Below are 15,000 nucleotides of genomic sequence, written 5' to 3'. Positions count from 1 at the left end.
ACCTTTGACCTGTCCCCAGCGAGACACTGCACCCCTGATCACATCCGGGGGGGTGTTTACCACACACCCCGTCCACCCCCCAGACCCCAGCCCCACCCCCACTCCCCTTTTACGGATCTCCGCCACCTCCACCTCCATCTCCATCTCCGTCTCCACCCCCCGCCTCCACCTCCTCCTCCACTCTCACCTGGATTAGATCTTCACTCTGCTGCTAGATCTTCGTCCTCTGGCAGAGCGGCTGGACTGGAGGTGAGACTCTCGGACTCCCAGCACCTTCCTGAATTTCCCCTTGGGGATCAATAAAGTATCTATCTACAGTGCCTATAGAAAGTCATCATACCCTTTTGAAATAGTTACTTTTTTTGTCTTACAGCCTGAAATCAAAACCCATTTTAAAAAAAATCTTTTCCAGTTTTATTAACAAATTTAGCTGTACGACATCAAAATAACGAAAAAAAAGTCAACAGTTCTGAAAATTAATAAAAAATGAAAAACTAGAATAACAGGGTTGGAAAAGTCATCATACCCCTGACTTAATACTTTGTAAAGCTTCCTTTTGCTTTCATTACAACAATCAATCTGTTTGGATATGTCTCTATTATAGCTTTGCACACCTAGATAGGGGAATATTTGCCCAATTTTCCGTACAGAAATGTTAAAATTTAGTCAAATTCTGTAGGGAATGGCGATGGACTGCTCTCTTCAAGTCAATCCACATATTTTCTATAGGATTTAAGTCAGGGCTCTGACTTTGCCACTCAAGGATATTCACCATCCTATCCTTAAGCCACTGCTTTGTACTTTTGGCAGTATGTTTAGGATTATTGTCGTGTTGGAAGGCGAATGACCTCCCCATCCTCAGCTGTCTAGGAGGGGGACGCAGGTTTTCCTTAAGAATGTGGGTGTACTTGGCAGCAACCATTTTCCCTTCTATCCTGACCAATTGCCCAGTTCCCGCAGAAAAGAAACATCCCCACAACATAATGTTGCCCCCACCATGCTTCACACTAGGTATGGTGTGTTTTGGGTGGTGTACTGTGTTGGTTTTCGCCAAACATTGCGCTTGGAGTTCAGTGCAAAAACACATCTGGAATATTCTGTTACCATGTGGAAAAAGCTTATATGGTCAGATGAGACTAAGATCGAACTTTTTGGAGACTAAGATTGAAGTTTTTGGACTGAGCTCCAGGCGCTAACCAAACACAGTATACACACCCAAACACACCCAAAACACACCATGCCTACTGTGAAGCATGGTGGGGGCAACATTATGTTTTTGGGATGTTTCTCTTCAGCGGGGACTGGGCAATTGGTCAGGATAGAAGGGAAAATGGATGCTGCCAAGTACACCAAAATTCTTGAGGAAAACCTGCGTCCCTCTCCTAGACAGCTGAGGATGGGGAGGTCATTCGCCTTCCAACACGACAATGATCCTAAACATACTGCCAAAAGAACAAAGCAGTGGCTTAAGGATAGGATGGTGAATATCCTTGAGTGGCAAAGTCAGAGCCCTGACTTAAATCCTATAGAAAATATGTGGATTGACTTGAAGAGAGCAGTCCATCACCATTCCCTACAGAATTTGACTAAATTTTAACATTTCTGCACGGAAAATTGGGCAAATATTCCCCTATCTAGGTGTGCGAAGCTATAATAGAGACATATCCAAACAGATTGATGGCTGTAATGAAAGCAAAAGGAAGCTTTACAAAGTATTAAGTCAGGGGTATGATAACTTTTCCAACCCTGTTATTCTAGTTTTTATTTTTTTATTAATTTTCAGAACTGTTGACTTTTTTTTCATTATTTTGATGTTGTACAGCTAAATTTGTAAATAAAACTGGAAAAGATTCTTTTTAAAATGGGTTTTGATTTCAGGCTGTAAGACAAAAAAAGCAACTATTTCAAAAGGGTATGATGACTTTCTATAGGCACTGTATCTATCTTCACAAACAACCAGCCTAGAGGCTTATACACACTGCTGACCATCACTGTAACATGACCAACACTGTAACATCACCACAAGCATAACTATAATGTGAGCACCCACACTGACCAGCAATGAGGAGAACTTCTTAAGGTGGTGGGGCTTAGTTTTCGAGCAGTGTTGCTGGGTAATCATGTAACCGGTTCTATTCGCTTTGATTGGATGACTATGACAATTGTCCTGTGGATGAGTTGAAGTTCTTCAGAACGGAAAGATGTTGCCCAATACCAATGGGAACGTGCCAGAAGATCAATTGTCAGGAAGCATTCGGGATCATTGCCCAGTAACATTACTTAGAAATCTGTCTTGTGCGTCATCAGCTTTAGGAATACTCTCCATGGGCGTGAATGTGAAATCTGTGAAATGTGATGCCTAAAATTCTGTTGATGCTTTTTGGCTGTCAGCATTGCCTTGTTCAAGAAATTATTGTGAATTATTGGGCATGTTACAGTGTGTGCTGTGGACATGGCCCTTCTTATTAGCTAATTTGTATGGTAGGAGTAGGCTTCACTCAGTCTCTTAGGTTTGTTTTTGAGAGTGCTAGACCAAACTTATATGTTTACTAAGAAAAGTAAGCTTATTAGCTACAACAATGTATTTTTTTTTTTTTTTTTTTTTAAAGATATTTTTTGGGCTTTTTATGTCTTTAATCAGATAGGACAGTGTAGGGTGACAGGAAACAAGCGGGAGAGAGAGTAGGGTGGGATCCGGAAAGGACCACGGGGCGGGAATCGAACCCGGGTCGCCGGCGTGCGGTGCAGGTGCCCCAGCCAGTCGCGCCACGACTGGGGCCAACAACAATGTTTACAAATATTTTAAAAGATTATCGTTAGCTTTATAGTTATCATTTGCGTATATGTGTACATCCTTACCAAAAAGGAGTTAATGGAAGTGTACTGTTAGTATACTTATTGAAACTTTGAAATCATTTATACTTTCGTATACTTGGCATATACGGATAAGTATGCATAAAGTTTTCAGGATATCTAGCTTATACTTGGTTATTTTTAATTTAATATATTTGGCTTATACTGACATAAAAAGTCACTTGTACATGTATCTTTGAGAGGCTGCATGACAGATTCTAATATCACCCTTACTTAAAGATTATTTGGGTTAAAACTGGGTTGGGTCGATGATTTAAATTGTTATGTTTTAAACTTTTTAAAGGATAGTTAAAACTATGCCCCAAGAATGAATATAATACCAGAGTGGAAACCTACTATGAATATAATTTAAAAGTAGGATGTGAAGTCCATGTAAAGAAAACAAACTTCCAAGTATACTTGCAGTATAAAAGCTATTAAAAGTTTACTGAGTATATACTTTATGTATGCATATTTGATCAATAGCTACAATGTGGTCTAGAAGTATATAGCTAGTATCTTCACTAGATTAGTTACTGTATACACTACTGTGAAGTTCTCAGTACAGTTGCAGAAAAAAAGTATGCTTAAAAGGTTAATATAGCAAACTAAAAAGTGGGCCAAATTGTTCTGAAGAAGTATTAGAATAATACATTTACAAGTATACCAGAAGTACATTTATACTACTGTAGTAAACTTTATACATAAAGCAAACTTGGGAATGATACTTCAACTGCACTTAAGTTTGTGTTTTTGGTAAGGGCACCCCGCTCTCTCTCTCACTCACACACACACACACACACACACAGCCTTCCCCTGGTTCAGTCTTTTAAAGTATATATTTTTGGGCTTTTGTGCCTTTAATTTTGACAGGACAGTAGAGAGAGACAGGAAGCGAATGGGTGAGAGAATCGGGGTGGGATCCGGAAAGGACCACGGGGCGGGAATCGAACCCGGGCCGCCGGCGCGCGCTGCAGGCGCCCCAGCCAGCCGAGCCACGGCTGGGGCCTGGTTCAGTCTTTTAAAGCGCTAATTGAAACTAGCTACTCTATCTCACTGATGCCCTTGCTGCTCTACAATACGTTTCCATTTACTCAGCCAAAGCTGTTAGCCGAAGTTACTGGACTGAAGGTGAAGGTGTTTCTTTTATCTGTAAGCGCGTCCCTTGAGAAACTCAACACTGACCTTGGGCGTGTTGACACGGTATTTTTACTCTCTCTGGGACTGAATGTGATGTTCTGGCTGCTTTAACATGCTGTTTTTGTTCTCCTTTTTTTACTGCAGGTTTGCGTACAAATGTCTACCTCACGATTAAAGGGCGTCTCTCTACCACTGCGACCCTGAACACTCTACAAAATGACCTCCAGCATAGACCGGTGAGTGAGCCAGCTTCCCACAGTTAGCCACAGCGCATCGCTAAAGCCCAGGAAGTTGTTGGTTCAAAGCCAGGCCATTTTGTTTTTATATGGCTGCCCCTTCTGAAGCTAATTGTTTTTGGATGCCTCACTCGAATGCTATCTCTGACCATAAACTTGGAAAATCAATACGCTCATCAAATCCTCCCTTTATGCACACACACACACACACACACACACACACACACACACAGAGGTACACACACACAGATGTACACACATGGATGCTCAGTCATTTTCACATATATGTTAATATTTGCCCATCCTTCAGGAGCTATATGTAGGTCAGTCACCATAAAGTTTATAGCCTGCTCCCTACTTGCACATACTGCACTGTCCCTTAAAGACGTCTGTTGAGATGTTGCCCAACACCTACACCTGCACTCAGTTGCCATGGTAGCATTCAAGGTTGACGTGGCTGACTCACCTGGTTGTGGGTGGTGGGGATTTTTGGGTGTGGCTGTTTGGAGTGTTTTCGTTGGCTGATGGTGTAAGAAGTGCTGTCTCAAATCCTGCAGATAGTCACCCAGTTCAAACCCTGACCTGAGTCTGGGTGCCCTATCATGAGTCAGTGAGCTTTTTCCATGTCATAATTTGTGGATAGTATCAGTCAATCCGTCATGTTAGACACAAAGCGCTTGAGGGCTGTGTGTTTTGCAGTTTTTACAAATTTGTGTGGGTGTGTGCACCTTCATACGCAAGTGTGTGCGTGCCTGCATACGTACGTGTGTGTGTGCCTGCATACGTGTGTGTGTGTGTGTGCACGCGCTTGTGACTGTGTGTGTGTATGTGTGTACCTGCGAATGTGTGTGTGTGTGTGTGTGTGTGTGTGTGTGTGTGTGTGTGTGTGTGTGTGCGTGCCTGCGTACAGTACGTGTGTGTTTGTGCCTGGGTACGTGTGGTTGTATGTGTGTGCATGCCTGTGTACTTGTGTGTGTGTGTGTGTGTGTGTGTGTGTGTGTGTGTGTGTGTGTACATGTGTATTTGCATGCAAGGGAGAGGCCCCTGAATGAGTTCACATAACGCAGACATCAGAGGAGGCTTTTAACACACTGGGGCCTAAGCCACACTACGCCTGCGCACCATGCAGATCAGATGGCCCTGGCTCACTCGCCCCCGGCCAGTGCCACAGACTGTGTGTGTGTGTGTGTGTGTGTGTGTGTGTGTGTGTGTGTGTGTGTGTGTGTGTGTGTGTGTGTGTGTGTGTGTGTGTGTGTGTGTGTGTGTCTGTGTGTGTGTGTCTGTGTCTGTGTCTGTGTCTGTGTCTGTGTCTGTGTCTGTGTCTGTGTCTGTGTCTGTGTCTGTGTCTGTGTCTGTGTCTGTGTCTGTGTCTGTGTCTGTGTCTGTGTCTGTGTGTGTGTGTGTGTGTGTGTCTGTGTCTGTGTCTGTGTAAGAGAGAAAGTTAGAGCGACCATTTATGTGTTCGTTTTCGAGAGATCGAGTGGGTGTGTGTTTGTACATGAGAGAGGTACATTGCTGTATGTGTGTACCCGTGTGTGTGTGTGTGTGTGTGTGTGTGTGTGTACATGTGTATGTGCATGTGAGTGAGAGGCCCCTGAATGAGCTCACATAAATCAGACGTCAGAGGAGGCTTTTAACACACTGGGGCCTAAGCCACACTAAGCCAGCGCGCTGTGCAGATGGCCCTGGCTCACATGGACCTGTGTGTGTGTGTGTGTGTGTGTGTGTGTGTGTGTGTGTGTGTGTGTGTGTGTGTGTGTGTGTGTGTGTGTGTGTGTGTGTGTGTGTGTGTGTGTGTGCGTGTGTGTGTGTGTGTGTGTTTGAGAGAAAGTTAGAGCTACTGTTTTTTGTGTTTTTTGTGTATGTGTGTGTTTTCGAGAGATTGAGTGGGTGTAAGTGTGTATGCAAGAGAGAGACCATGTGTGTATGCTGTATGTGTGCGAGTGTGTGCGAGTGTGTGCGAGTGTGTGTGTGTGTGTGTCTGAGATTGAGTGAGTGTTAGTTTGAGAGAGGGAGAGGGGGAGAGAGAAAGCCTGTGTTTCCACATGTATTTAAATGTGAGCGTGAATGTTTTTGTGCATGTGTTTTCGAGATAGGAAGAGTGTGTGTGTGTGTGTGTGTGTATTCGGTGTTATGCTTGCTTACGCACTCGCTTGACGCGCTTTGTTTATGTGGGCCTCAGCAGAGTGTGAGGAATACGCGGTGTGGACTAGGAATGCTTTGTTCTGCCCCTTTTCCTCTCCCAGTCCTTATCAGCCATTCATTCACACCAGCGCTGGCAGCCCCAACGCCATTAGAGTTAATGATTTAGCCCTCTACAGGACTCGCTACTTCCTGTCGTGGTCAGTGTGGGATATTCATACACACACAAACGCATGCTGCACCTGACCACAGGCGGCTGGCTTTGCCTGCCCTGCTGTAGGCGTCTTTAAAAGATCATCTGTATCTAATCTCGAGATACCAGAGTGATTTTGTATAGAAGCAGGCCTACCCCTTATCTCTTAGAGAGTTTGACAACATACGCCAGGCTTCACGTGACTGGAGTGAGCACACACACACACACACACACACACACACACACACATATACACATACATACACACACACACACACACACACACACACATACACCCTCTCCAAACACTTATGCTTCATCAAATAGAAGGTATAAGTACCTGCTCTTTCACTCACCTCCTGGCGTGGGAAGAAACACACACACACACACACACACACACACACACACACACACACACACACACACCTAATTGTAAGCATTGTACGCACACTCATGCAATACAATGGGACACAAACAGCATGTTTGGACTGTAAGTGTTGTTCTTTAGAAAGCGGGCCAGACCCCCTCACCCGTCCACCCACGGAGGTCACTGGTCACTCAGAGCTGCAGGACACACAGTGTGGTGATGGCAGTAAGGAGATGGCAGTGTGGTGTACGGTACGGAGATGGCAGGAGAGGATGCTGACGCACATGCTTTGGGAGGGCTCACGTGAGCGCTGAATGAACATGCTAATGTGGACACACACACACATACACACACACACACACACTGATGCTCCTAGGCCTGGATATGCATCCTCCCAGGCTTGCATTTGTATTCTCATGCAGATGTAGAACACACACACACACACACACACACACACACACACACACACACACACACACACACACACACACACACACACACACACACACACACACGGTCATGTAAACCGATGTAATAGGCCCTTACAGTGACACTGACTCACGGGACTTAAAGGTTCACGGCCGGCTGATCATTAATGGATGGGCTGAAACAGGAAATTAATGGAGGACTTTTCCTGAATCACTCTTTAGAAAATGTCTCTTTAGAGTGATTCCTATGAAAACAAACCCGTAGACATTCACTGGCTTACTCACAAGCACGCACACACACACACACACACACACACACACACACACACACACACACACACACACACACACACACACACACACACACACAAGCACCTTTATATTTCTTGGGTGTGTTCACTTATTGGTATGATGGGTATGTCAAAATATGTAGTTGTTTGTTTTACAACCTATTCGACATACCACACACACACACAATGATTTGTGTAGCAGATGTCGTGTAATTCTGCTGTTGTGTGGATGTCAGTGTCTCCCTCTAGTCTCCTCTGGTTGCTATTTATAGTCGTGTCCCTCCTCTCCTTCCGTATGGGCATTGAAACATGCACACACGCAGATACTCCGACAAGTTGTGCGATGCATGCTAATTTAGTTGTAAAGAAAAGACTTGTGCGTGTGCTGTACACTGATGCACTCATTTGGACATTAACAGATCTGACTCAGACCTCCCTGAAGCTTTTGTGACGTGTGCACGAACACACACACACACACACACACACACACACAGATACATATGGAGTCTCCCACGCTATGACATTTCTCGTGTGATTGAATGCGTTTTTTATTTTCCTTGTTTAGTTGGATTCTCACTGAGCAAACATCTAAGTACCCTCCTCCAAGCTCTGTCTTTATCTCTCTTTCTCTCTCTCTTGTTCTTTGTCTCTCTCTCTTTCTCTCTCTTTCTTTCACACTCACTCACACACTCACACACACTCACACACACACACACACACACACACACACACACACACATTATAATCACACACAAGCACTCTAAGCTAGAGAGGCTAGAGGCTCTCCGCCTTTGGCTGCAAATGGCTGGGCTCAGTGTATTGTCCGTGACCTAAAAAAGCCCCACTTCACTTCTCTTCACTTCACTTGAGTTGAGAGTGGGGAGCCCAGAAAGAAACAAATGCGTGGAGGTCCATTAACCTTCCCTGCTCACAACAACCATCTGATCAGCTGTGTGTGTGTGTGGGTGAGAAAGAGTGTTAGGGCTGTGCAATTGAATGAACATGATCAAAACGTAATTATTATTTTTGCTACATTCAGTTTCTTTTTGCCTTGAGTTGTCGTGCGCATTATTTTTTACATTAGACTTTTTTCCTTTGGATTATATTTAAAATTTAACTTTTGGAAATCGTCGATAGTCCAAAATCACTGGGTAATCGTGTTTTAATACTCAATATTATGACAATATTATGACAAAATAATAAAGCACAAGCACATCAAGCAGTGTGTGTGTGTGTGTGTGTGTGTTAGTGCGTGTGTATTAGTGCGTGTGTGCGCGTGTGTTAGTTGGTGCGTGTGTGTGTGTGTTTGTGCGTGCGTGTGCTCCGCTGGGTGACTAGCTGGACGCTGGCTGTCCGAGGCTCTCCCCTCCTGGCCGGCTATGGCAGCTGATGAACAGCCTTCCCCTTCCCCTTCGCCTTTCGCCTTCCCTCCTGCTCGCCTCGGCACCAGCTGAGTCACTTGACGCCGGCTAAATATAGCCCCAGCGGAGCCGCAAAAACGCCCTCTAGTGGCCCTCTGCGGTCCGCGCAGCCCCTCCGCAGGCTCCTCCACTGACCTACAATCCTCTTAAAGGGACAGGCGCTCTCCAAAAACCGCGCAGCCGCAGCAGGAGAAGTTCTGGGTCAGGCAGCTGTTAGTTAACTGAGGCAAATCAGCTTCTTTTTTTATTATTATTACAAAGCTTCATCTCTGAAAGATGGCTGCCGCTTGAGTGTAACTGACTGTACGGACAGAGGAGGAAGACCCAAGGTCTACCGAGGAATGCTGTTGTGTGTGCGGGAAGAGAGGTGAAGAGTGGTCGTTGGTTGTTGGATTTTAGCTTTTTTTTTTTTGCTGCAGCGAGGGTCTTGTGAAGCTGGTGTCTTGAGGTGGTTGAGCTGCTCTCTGATTTTTCTCCTCTTGTCCTCCTCCTCCTCCTCCTCTTCTCTTCTCCTCCCCTCCTTTTGCTCTCTTCCTCCTCTCCGTCTGCTCTTCTCCGCATGTGTCAAACTGCAGGGATGACAGCAGTATCTTTGATGGGTTAATGGAAGAAGATGAGAAGGACAAAGCAAAACGGTAAGGAGAGAGGAGGAGAGCACATACAAAGATGCACACTTACACACACACATGCACACACACACGAGCACGGACACAGACACGCACATGAACACACACAGACATGCACAAACACATGAACACACACACACACACACACCCACAGACACACAGACGCGCAGACAGATACATCAACCGAGGGCCTCGCAGAGCCCTGATATACGAGCGCCCGCGCCCGCAGAGCCAAGAAGCATGCTGTTAATTTAATAAGGCATGAAGCTTGTGTACGCCCGGGTGAAATATTAGCCGATTTAGACGCCGCCGACTTCTAAACAGTGAGGCCATTAGTCTGAGAAGTGTCTGCGTGGTGAACCGCTGAGGTGATGTTTAGCCTCTCAAAGGATATTAAGGAGGAGCAATGGAGCAGTGTGGGCAGGCCTGGAGAAGCACTGCAGTGTTGAGAGGCGTCTGTGTGTGTGTGTGTGTGTGTGTGTGTGCGCGTGTGTGTGTGTGTGTGTGTGTGTGTGAGGAAGGGAGAGGTTCAGGATATTGATGTTGCATGGGAGTGTGTACTACTTTGTCATCATTTTCCCTGGTGTTTACGGTTTGGGCGTGTTCATTGACTCGCTGAACTGTCCCCTTTACAGAGTTTCCAGGAATAAGTCGGAGAAGAAGAGGCGAGACCAGTTCAATGTCCTCATCAAGGAACTGGGCACCATGTTGCCGGGCAACACCCGCAAGATGGACAAGTCCACCATCCTGCAGAAGAGCATCGACTTCCTACGCAAGCACAAAGGTGAAGACTCGCTCCTAACGGGCCCCAGTTTCTCACATTAATCTCTGGCTTCATATCAGTCTGCTTAAGAATTGTTTTCCCCTCTTTCTCTCACTCTCTCTGTCCCTCTGTCCCCTCCATCAGAAATCGCTGCCCAGTCAGAGTCAAGTGAGATCCGTCAGGACTGGAAGCCGCCGTTCCTCAGTAACGAGGAGTTTACCCAGCTGATGCTGGAGGTCAGTAACAGCTCCGCACCTGTATCTCTTAACGATGCTTATTAGCCCCTCCTGAGAGGCTGCTAAAGAGCGCGCTGGGACTCTTAACTATTAGAATCATAGACCTAAAAGAAATGAACAAACAGACTCTGTTGTTCTCAATGGGAGGGGGCAATCTATGGCCGTCCATGGGGGTTAGCAGAGCGTTGATCACCAGCTCAATTTGTGTTTCTACTTCTGGGAATATTCCTGCCCCCTTCATTAGAATCAGAGCTTTGGGACACTAACTATTGGGACCAGAGCAGTTGAACACAGATGAGACGGTTGCAAAACCATTAAGGAGGACTGACGGGAATATCTGGACAAGTTGAATCAATCTTTCCACCAGAGCTTCCATGGGCCCTATTGACTTTGAATTCATCTGATTCTGGGTTAGGGAGCGTTAAACTGCAAAACAAGCTGCAAATACGTATTTAATTGTCTTACTACTGGCATAACTTTAGGATACCAGACCACTGTGCCCTGTGAAAGGAATTCAGCTTAGACATGACAACACCTCAATATCCCATTTAGGAAGAATGAGATCCCCCTCCCCCCTGAGGAGTTTCTATGTTTGTTTTTGTAAGTATGACGTTAAATGTGTTCTTCCACCTCTCCTCCACAGGCACTAGATGGCTTCTTTCTGGCAATCATGACGGACGGAAACATCATCTACGTGTCAGAAAGTGTCACATCTCTACTAGAACATCTGCCTGTGAGTATTATCTCTCTCTGTGTGTGTGTGTGTGTGTGCATTTTCATGTATGCACTCATAGGAGTCGGTCTGAGAACATAGGACACAACCTTGGCGGGAAACGTGACATCAGAAATGGTTGAGGGTTCTAAAGGATCTTTGGTAACGTAATGGCCTTTAGAGGCTCAGGTATCGTATGTGGATTTGCAGGAGTGTGTTTAGCCTCCGAAAAATGAACACAGAACAAAGAGAACATGAGAGCGCAGCACATAACACTAGGATCCATGGCAGAGTTGGGTAAACTGGATATGGGAAAGGGTGTGTGTGTATGTGTGTGTGTGTGTGTGTGCGTGTGTGTGTGTGAGCGGGTTAGTTAGTGAGCGAGCAAGCAAGCAAGCAAGAGAGAGAAGACGAGTTTCCATTAACCCTGAAAATGCGCACATCAAATTGCAGAATGAAATGTGAGAATTTTGGGGGAAAACACTTGCAAAAAGTGCCACTATTTTTCAAAAAGAAAGGTCACATGACCCTATACACATTTAAAATGTCACAATTTGTGTGGTCTGATGTAGAAAGAATCATTGTTATAGTTGGTTCGAGGTGAAGACAACGGTGTCCACACCCCAAGTTATAACAAAATGCAATCGCATTATAAGGATGATTGTGGACATGCCCGCGCAGAATTGTCCTATGTTGTCGCAGCCAAATAGAGAGGGTTTAGCGTTTGATATTTTTACCTCCCTTCGCATTCTATCACCACCATCTTTTTATAACTGCCACAGCTTTTGGTGGATGCAATAAGTTAAGCTGCTCAGATTTAGCTTGTCACATTTATCTCGGGCATAAATATTGTGAGAAGATAAAGCCAATATTGAATTGCATTGAATCACTTAATAGAAACACTGACCTATTATTTTTCTTTCTGTCTGAAAACATTGGCCAAGTTTTGTGCAAAACTCTGATTAAAGCTCTAAACTCCGCAAGAGAGAGAATGTATGTGTGTGTGTGTGTCTTAAATCTAGTTCTGAAAGGCCGGTTCCTCTCTGTTTCAGTCGGATCTGGTGGACCAGAACCTGTTGAACTTCCTGCCTCTGGGGGAGCACTCTGACGTCTACAAGGCCCTGTCCGCAAACAGCCTGGAAGGAGAGACGCTCACGCCGGACTACCTGAAGAGTGAGCATTACACCCTCATTCGTCAGCATTACTCTTATCCATTACTTAATCCCTCCTCTCTCTCTCTCTCTCTCTATCTCTACATCCGTCTATCTGATGTAGCTATCGATTTAAGCACGCTCGCCATGATGTCTTGACATTTTTAAGGTCATTTTCGAGCGAGCGATCCAGACGTACTGACCAGCTGATGATTCTCTCGTTAAATGTGATGATTCAGACACATTTTTGGCCAGCTGGCTTTTAGTATTGCACAGCATGTGGGTCAGCGCTTGGCTGTAAAAAAAAAAACACTGGAAAGAGTCTGCGCCCAAAGACTTCTCCATGAGTGTTTTTATTGACGCTCTGTTAAAAAACACTCACTGTTTTTTAACGGCCCGGTCCCGTACTGGAGATGTGCTCGTGGCTCAGCAGTGGGCAGGCTGTGCCTCCATGTCCAGGAGAGAACTCCCGAGACCCAGACAGCAGCTGTCTCCAATTAGACCCGGCCCAAACCTGGTGCTAGAACAGGTCCTGGTCCTGGTCCAAGAGTTGGAGAGGGGGGGGGGGGGGGGGGGGGGTGTTGTTTACTATTTTGGGGGAGTTAGTGGGGCATTTCTGAGTGTTCCTGTTCAGGGGGCGGGTGTGTGGTCTTGTTTCCTCTGGGGAGGCTGATGTGGTGTTTTTTTTTTCTCTCTCTGGCCTCGTTTTGTAGCGAAAAACCAGCTGGAGTTCTGTTGCCACATGCTCCGGGGCACGATAGACCCCAAGGACCCGCCTGTGTACGAGTACGTCAAGTTCATCGGAAACTTCAAGTCCCTGAATAATGGTGAGAGCAACTCTGCTGAGTCATACTGACTTGGTTTCTTTTCGCTCACTCTCTCGCTTTTGTCTCTCTCTATCTCGCTTTGTCTCTCTCTCAATTACTCTGTCTCACTTTCAATCCCTCTTTCTTTCTCTCTCTCTCTCTCTCTTTCTGTCTTTGTACATGAAGACTGCAGGAATCAGTTTCCAATATAATTACACCACTGCATGAGCGTTTTGTTTTTTTCTTGAAAACTTGAAACGCTTTCTGTGTCATCTGACTTGCAGTTAGTGCTAATTAAAAAGCTCTCAGCCATCTTAAGTGTGACTGTAATGGTCTGTTTACGGCACTCTTAATTGTACAAAATGGGGTTTATAAGCCTTACTATTGCCTCTCTGTCTTCTCCCTGCTTATTTCTGTCTCCAGTGCCTAACTCGACACGTAACGGCTTCGAAGGGGTTATCCAGCGATCGCTGCGACCGGCATTTGATGATCGGGTGTGTTTCATAGCAACCGTGCGGTTAGCCAAGCCTCAGTTCATCAAGGTAGGTTGGCCTGAATGAGATGCAGGTTTGTCTACACTGTATTGCGTGGGCGTGCTGTTGATTGATGTTCTAGTCAAGGCTGTGTGAGTGTTTTGCCAACTGTTCATTTATCTGTGTCTGTGGCGAGAGAGAAAGAGAGCGAGAGTGAAAGAGATCGGAATGACTGGAATGCGCTTGCCTTTGTTTTCTCGCCGGAGTTTTTTGATTTTTATCTGTTGCGTTCTTTTGTTTTTTTTTTCCTTCCTCTTGCCCTGCAGGAGATGTGCACGGTGGAGGAACCTAATGAGGAATTCACCTCCCGACACAGCTTGGAGTGGAAGTTTCTCTTTCTCGACCACAGGTGTGTGTGTGTGTGTGTGTGTGTGTGTGTGTGTGTGTGTGTGTGTGTGTGTGTGTGTGTGTGTGTGTGTGTGTGTGTGTGTGTGTGTGTGTGTGTGTGTGTGTGTGTGTGTGTGTGTCTATATGTGCGTGCAAAGATGTGTGAAAACTAATGGAGTGATGAGTGTCTTTGGGGAGGGTGTGGTCTTTCAGTAAAATGTCCCTCCAGACCCGTTGTGTGTATACACACACACATACACACTTCACTCACAGGTAGCCTCTGGCTGCGTGGACTAATGGCAGCTAGCGCCCACTCTCTCTGCGACTGCTGGAAGTTCAGCTCTAAACGTGCCTCTGCTGCCTGAGTGTGTGTGTGTGTGTTGGCGCTCCCGCGAGGATGCTGCGCTGGGATCAGTCTGAGCCAGGGGCACAACGCACACACACACACACACACACACACACACACACACACACACACACACACACACACACACACACACACACGGCAGCTCAGCTGGAAATACTGAGTCACACTCACTCCACAGCAAACAGAATCTCCATCAAGCAGACTCTCTCTCAGGAGGAGCTTGCTGCACGGCCATGCTCATCCTGTCCTGGTTTGCCCCAATGACATGCATTATTCATGACTTAAACCATGGTCACAGTGAACGCTCGCTCCTGATTGGCTGGGTGGCGTATTATTCCCCATGCATTATTCATGATCAGAGACTGATTGTGAATGTTATGTTTGCCCCTGGCTACTTGTCCTTGTGATT

The 15,000-nt window shown here is 45.8% G+C and overlaps 1 protein-coding gene across 1 annotated transcript in view; it reads left to right on the top strand.

Annotated features, from left to right (window-relative positions):
* Window positions 1–15,000, top strand: part of clocka (clock circadian regulator a) — a gene marked incomplete in the record, with an annotated part of 51,395 nt that overhangs the window by 26,250 nt on the left and 10,145 nt on the right. The window contains 10 exon segments of the mRNA XM_062555395.1: window positions 1–249; window positions 4,138–4,229; window positions 9,646–9,705; window positions 10,332–10,480; window positions 10,604–10,695; window positions 11,339–11,428; window positions 12,460–12,580; window positions 13,272–13,385; window positions 13,788–13,906; window positions 14,164–14,246. The exon segment at window positions 1–249 is cut by the window's left edge and continues 87 nt beyond it. Coding sequence (XP_062411379.1) covers window positions 4,210–4,229; window positions 9,646–9,705; window positions 10,332–10,480; window positions 10,604–10,695; window positions 11,339–11,428; window positions 12,460–12,580; window positions 13,272–13,385; window positions 13,788–13,906; window positions 14,164–14,246 — 848 coding nt within the window.

Source organism: Sardina pilchardus, chromosome 15 (assembly GCF_963854185.1).
Source record: "Sardina pilchardus chromosome 15, fSarPil1.1, whole genome shotgun sequence".
Lineage (NCBI taxonomy): Eukaryota > Metazoa > Chordata > Actinopteri > Clupeiformes > Clupeidae > Sardina > Sardina pilchardus.
Note: the sequence above shows the minus strand (reverse complement) of the source record. Positions and strands in the feature narration are given on the sequence as shown.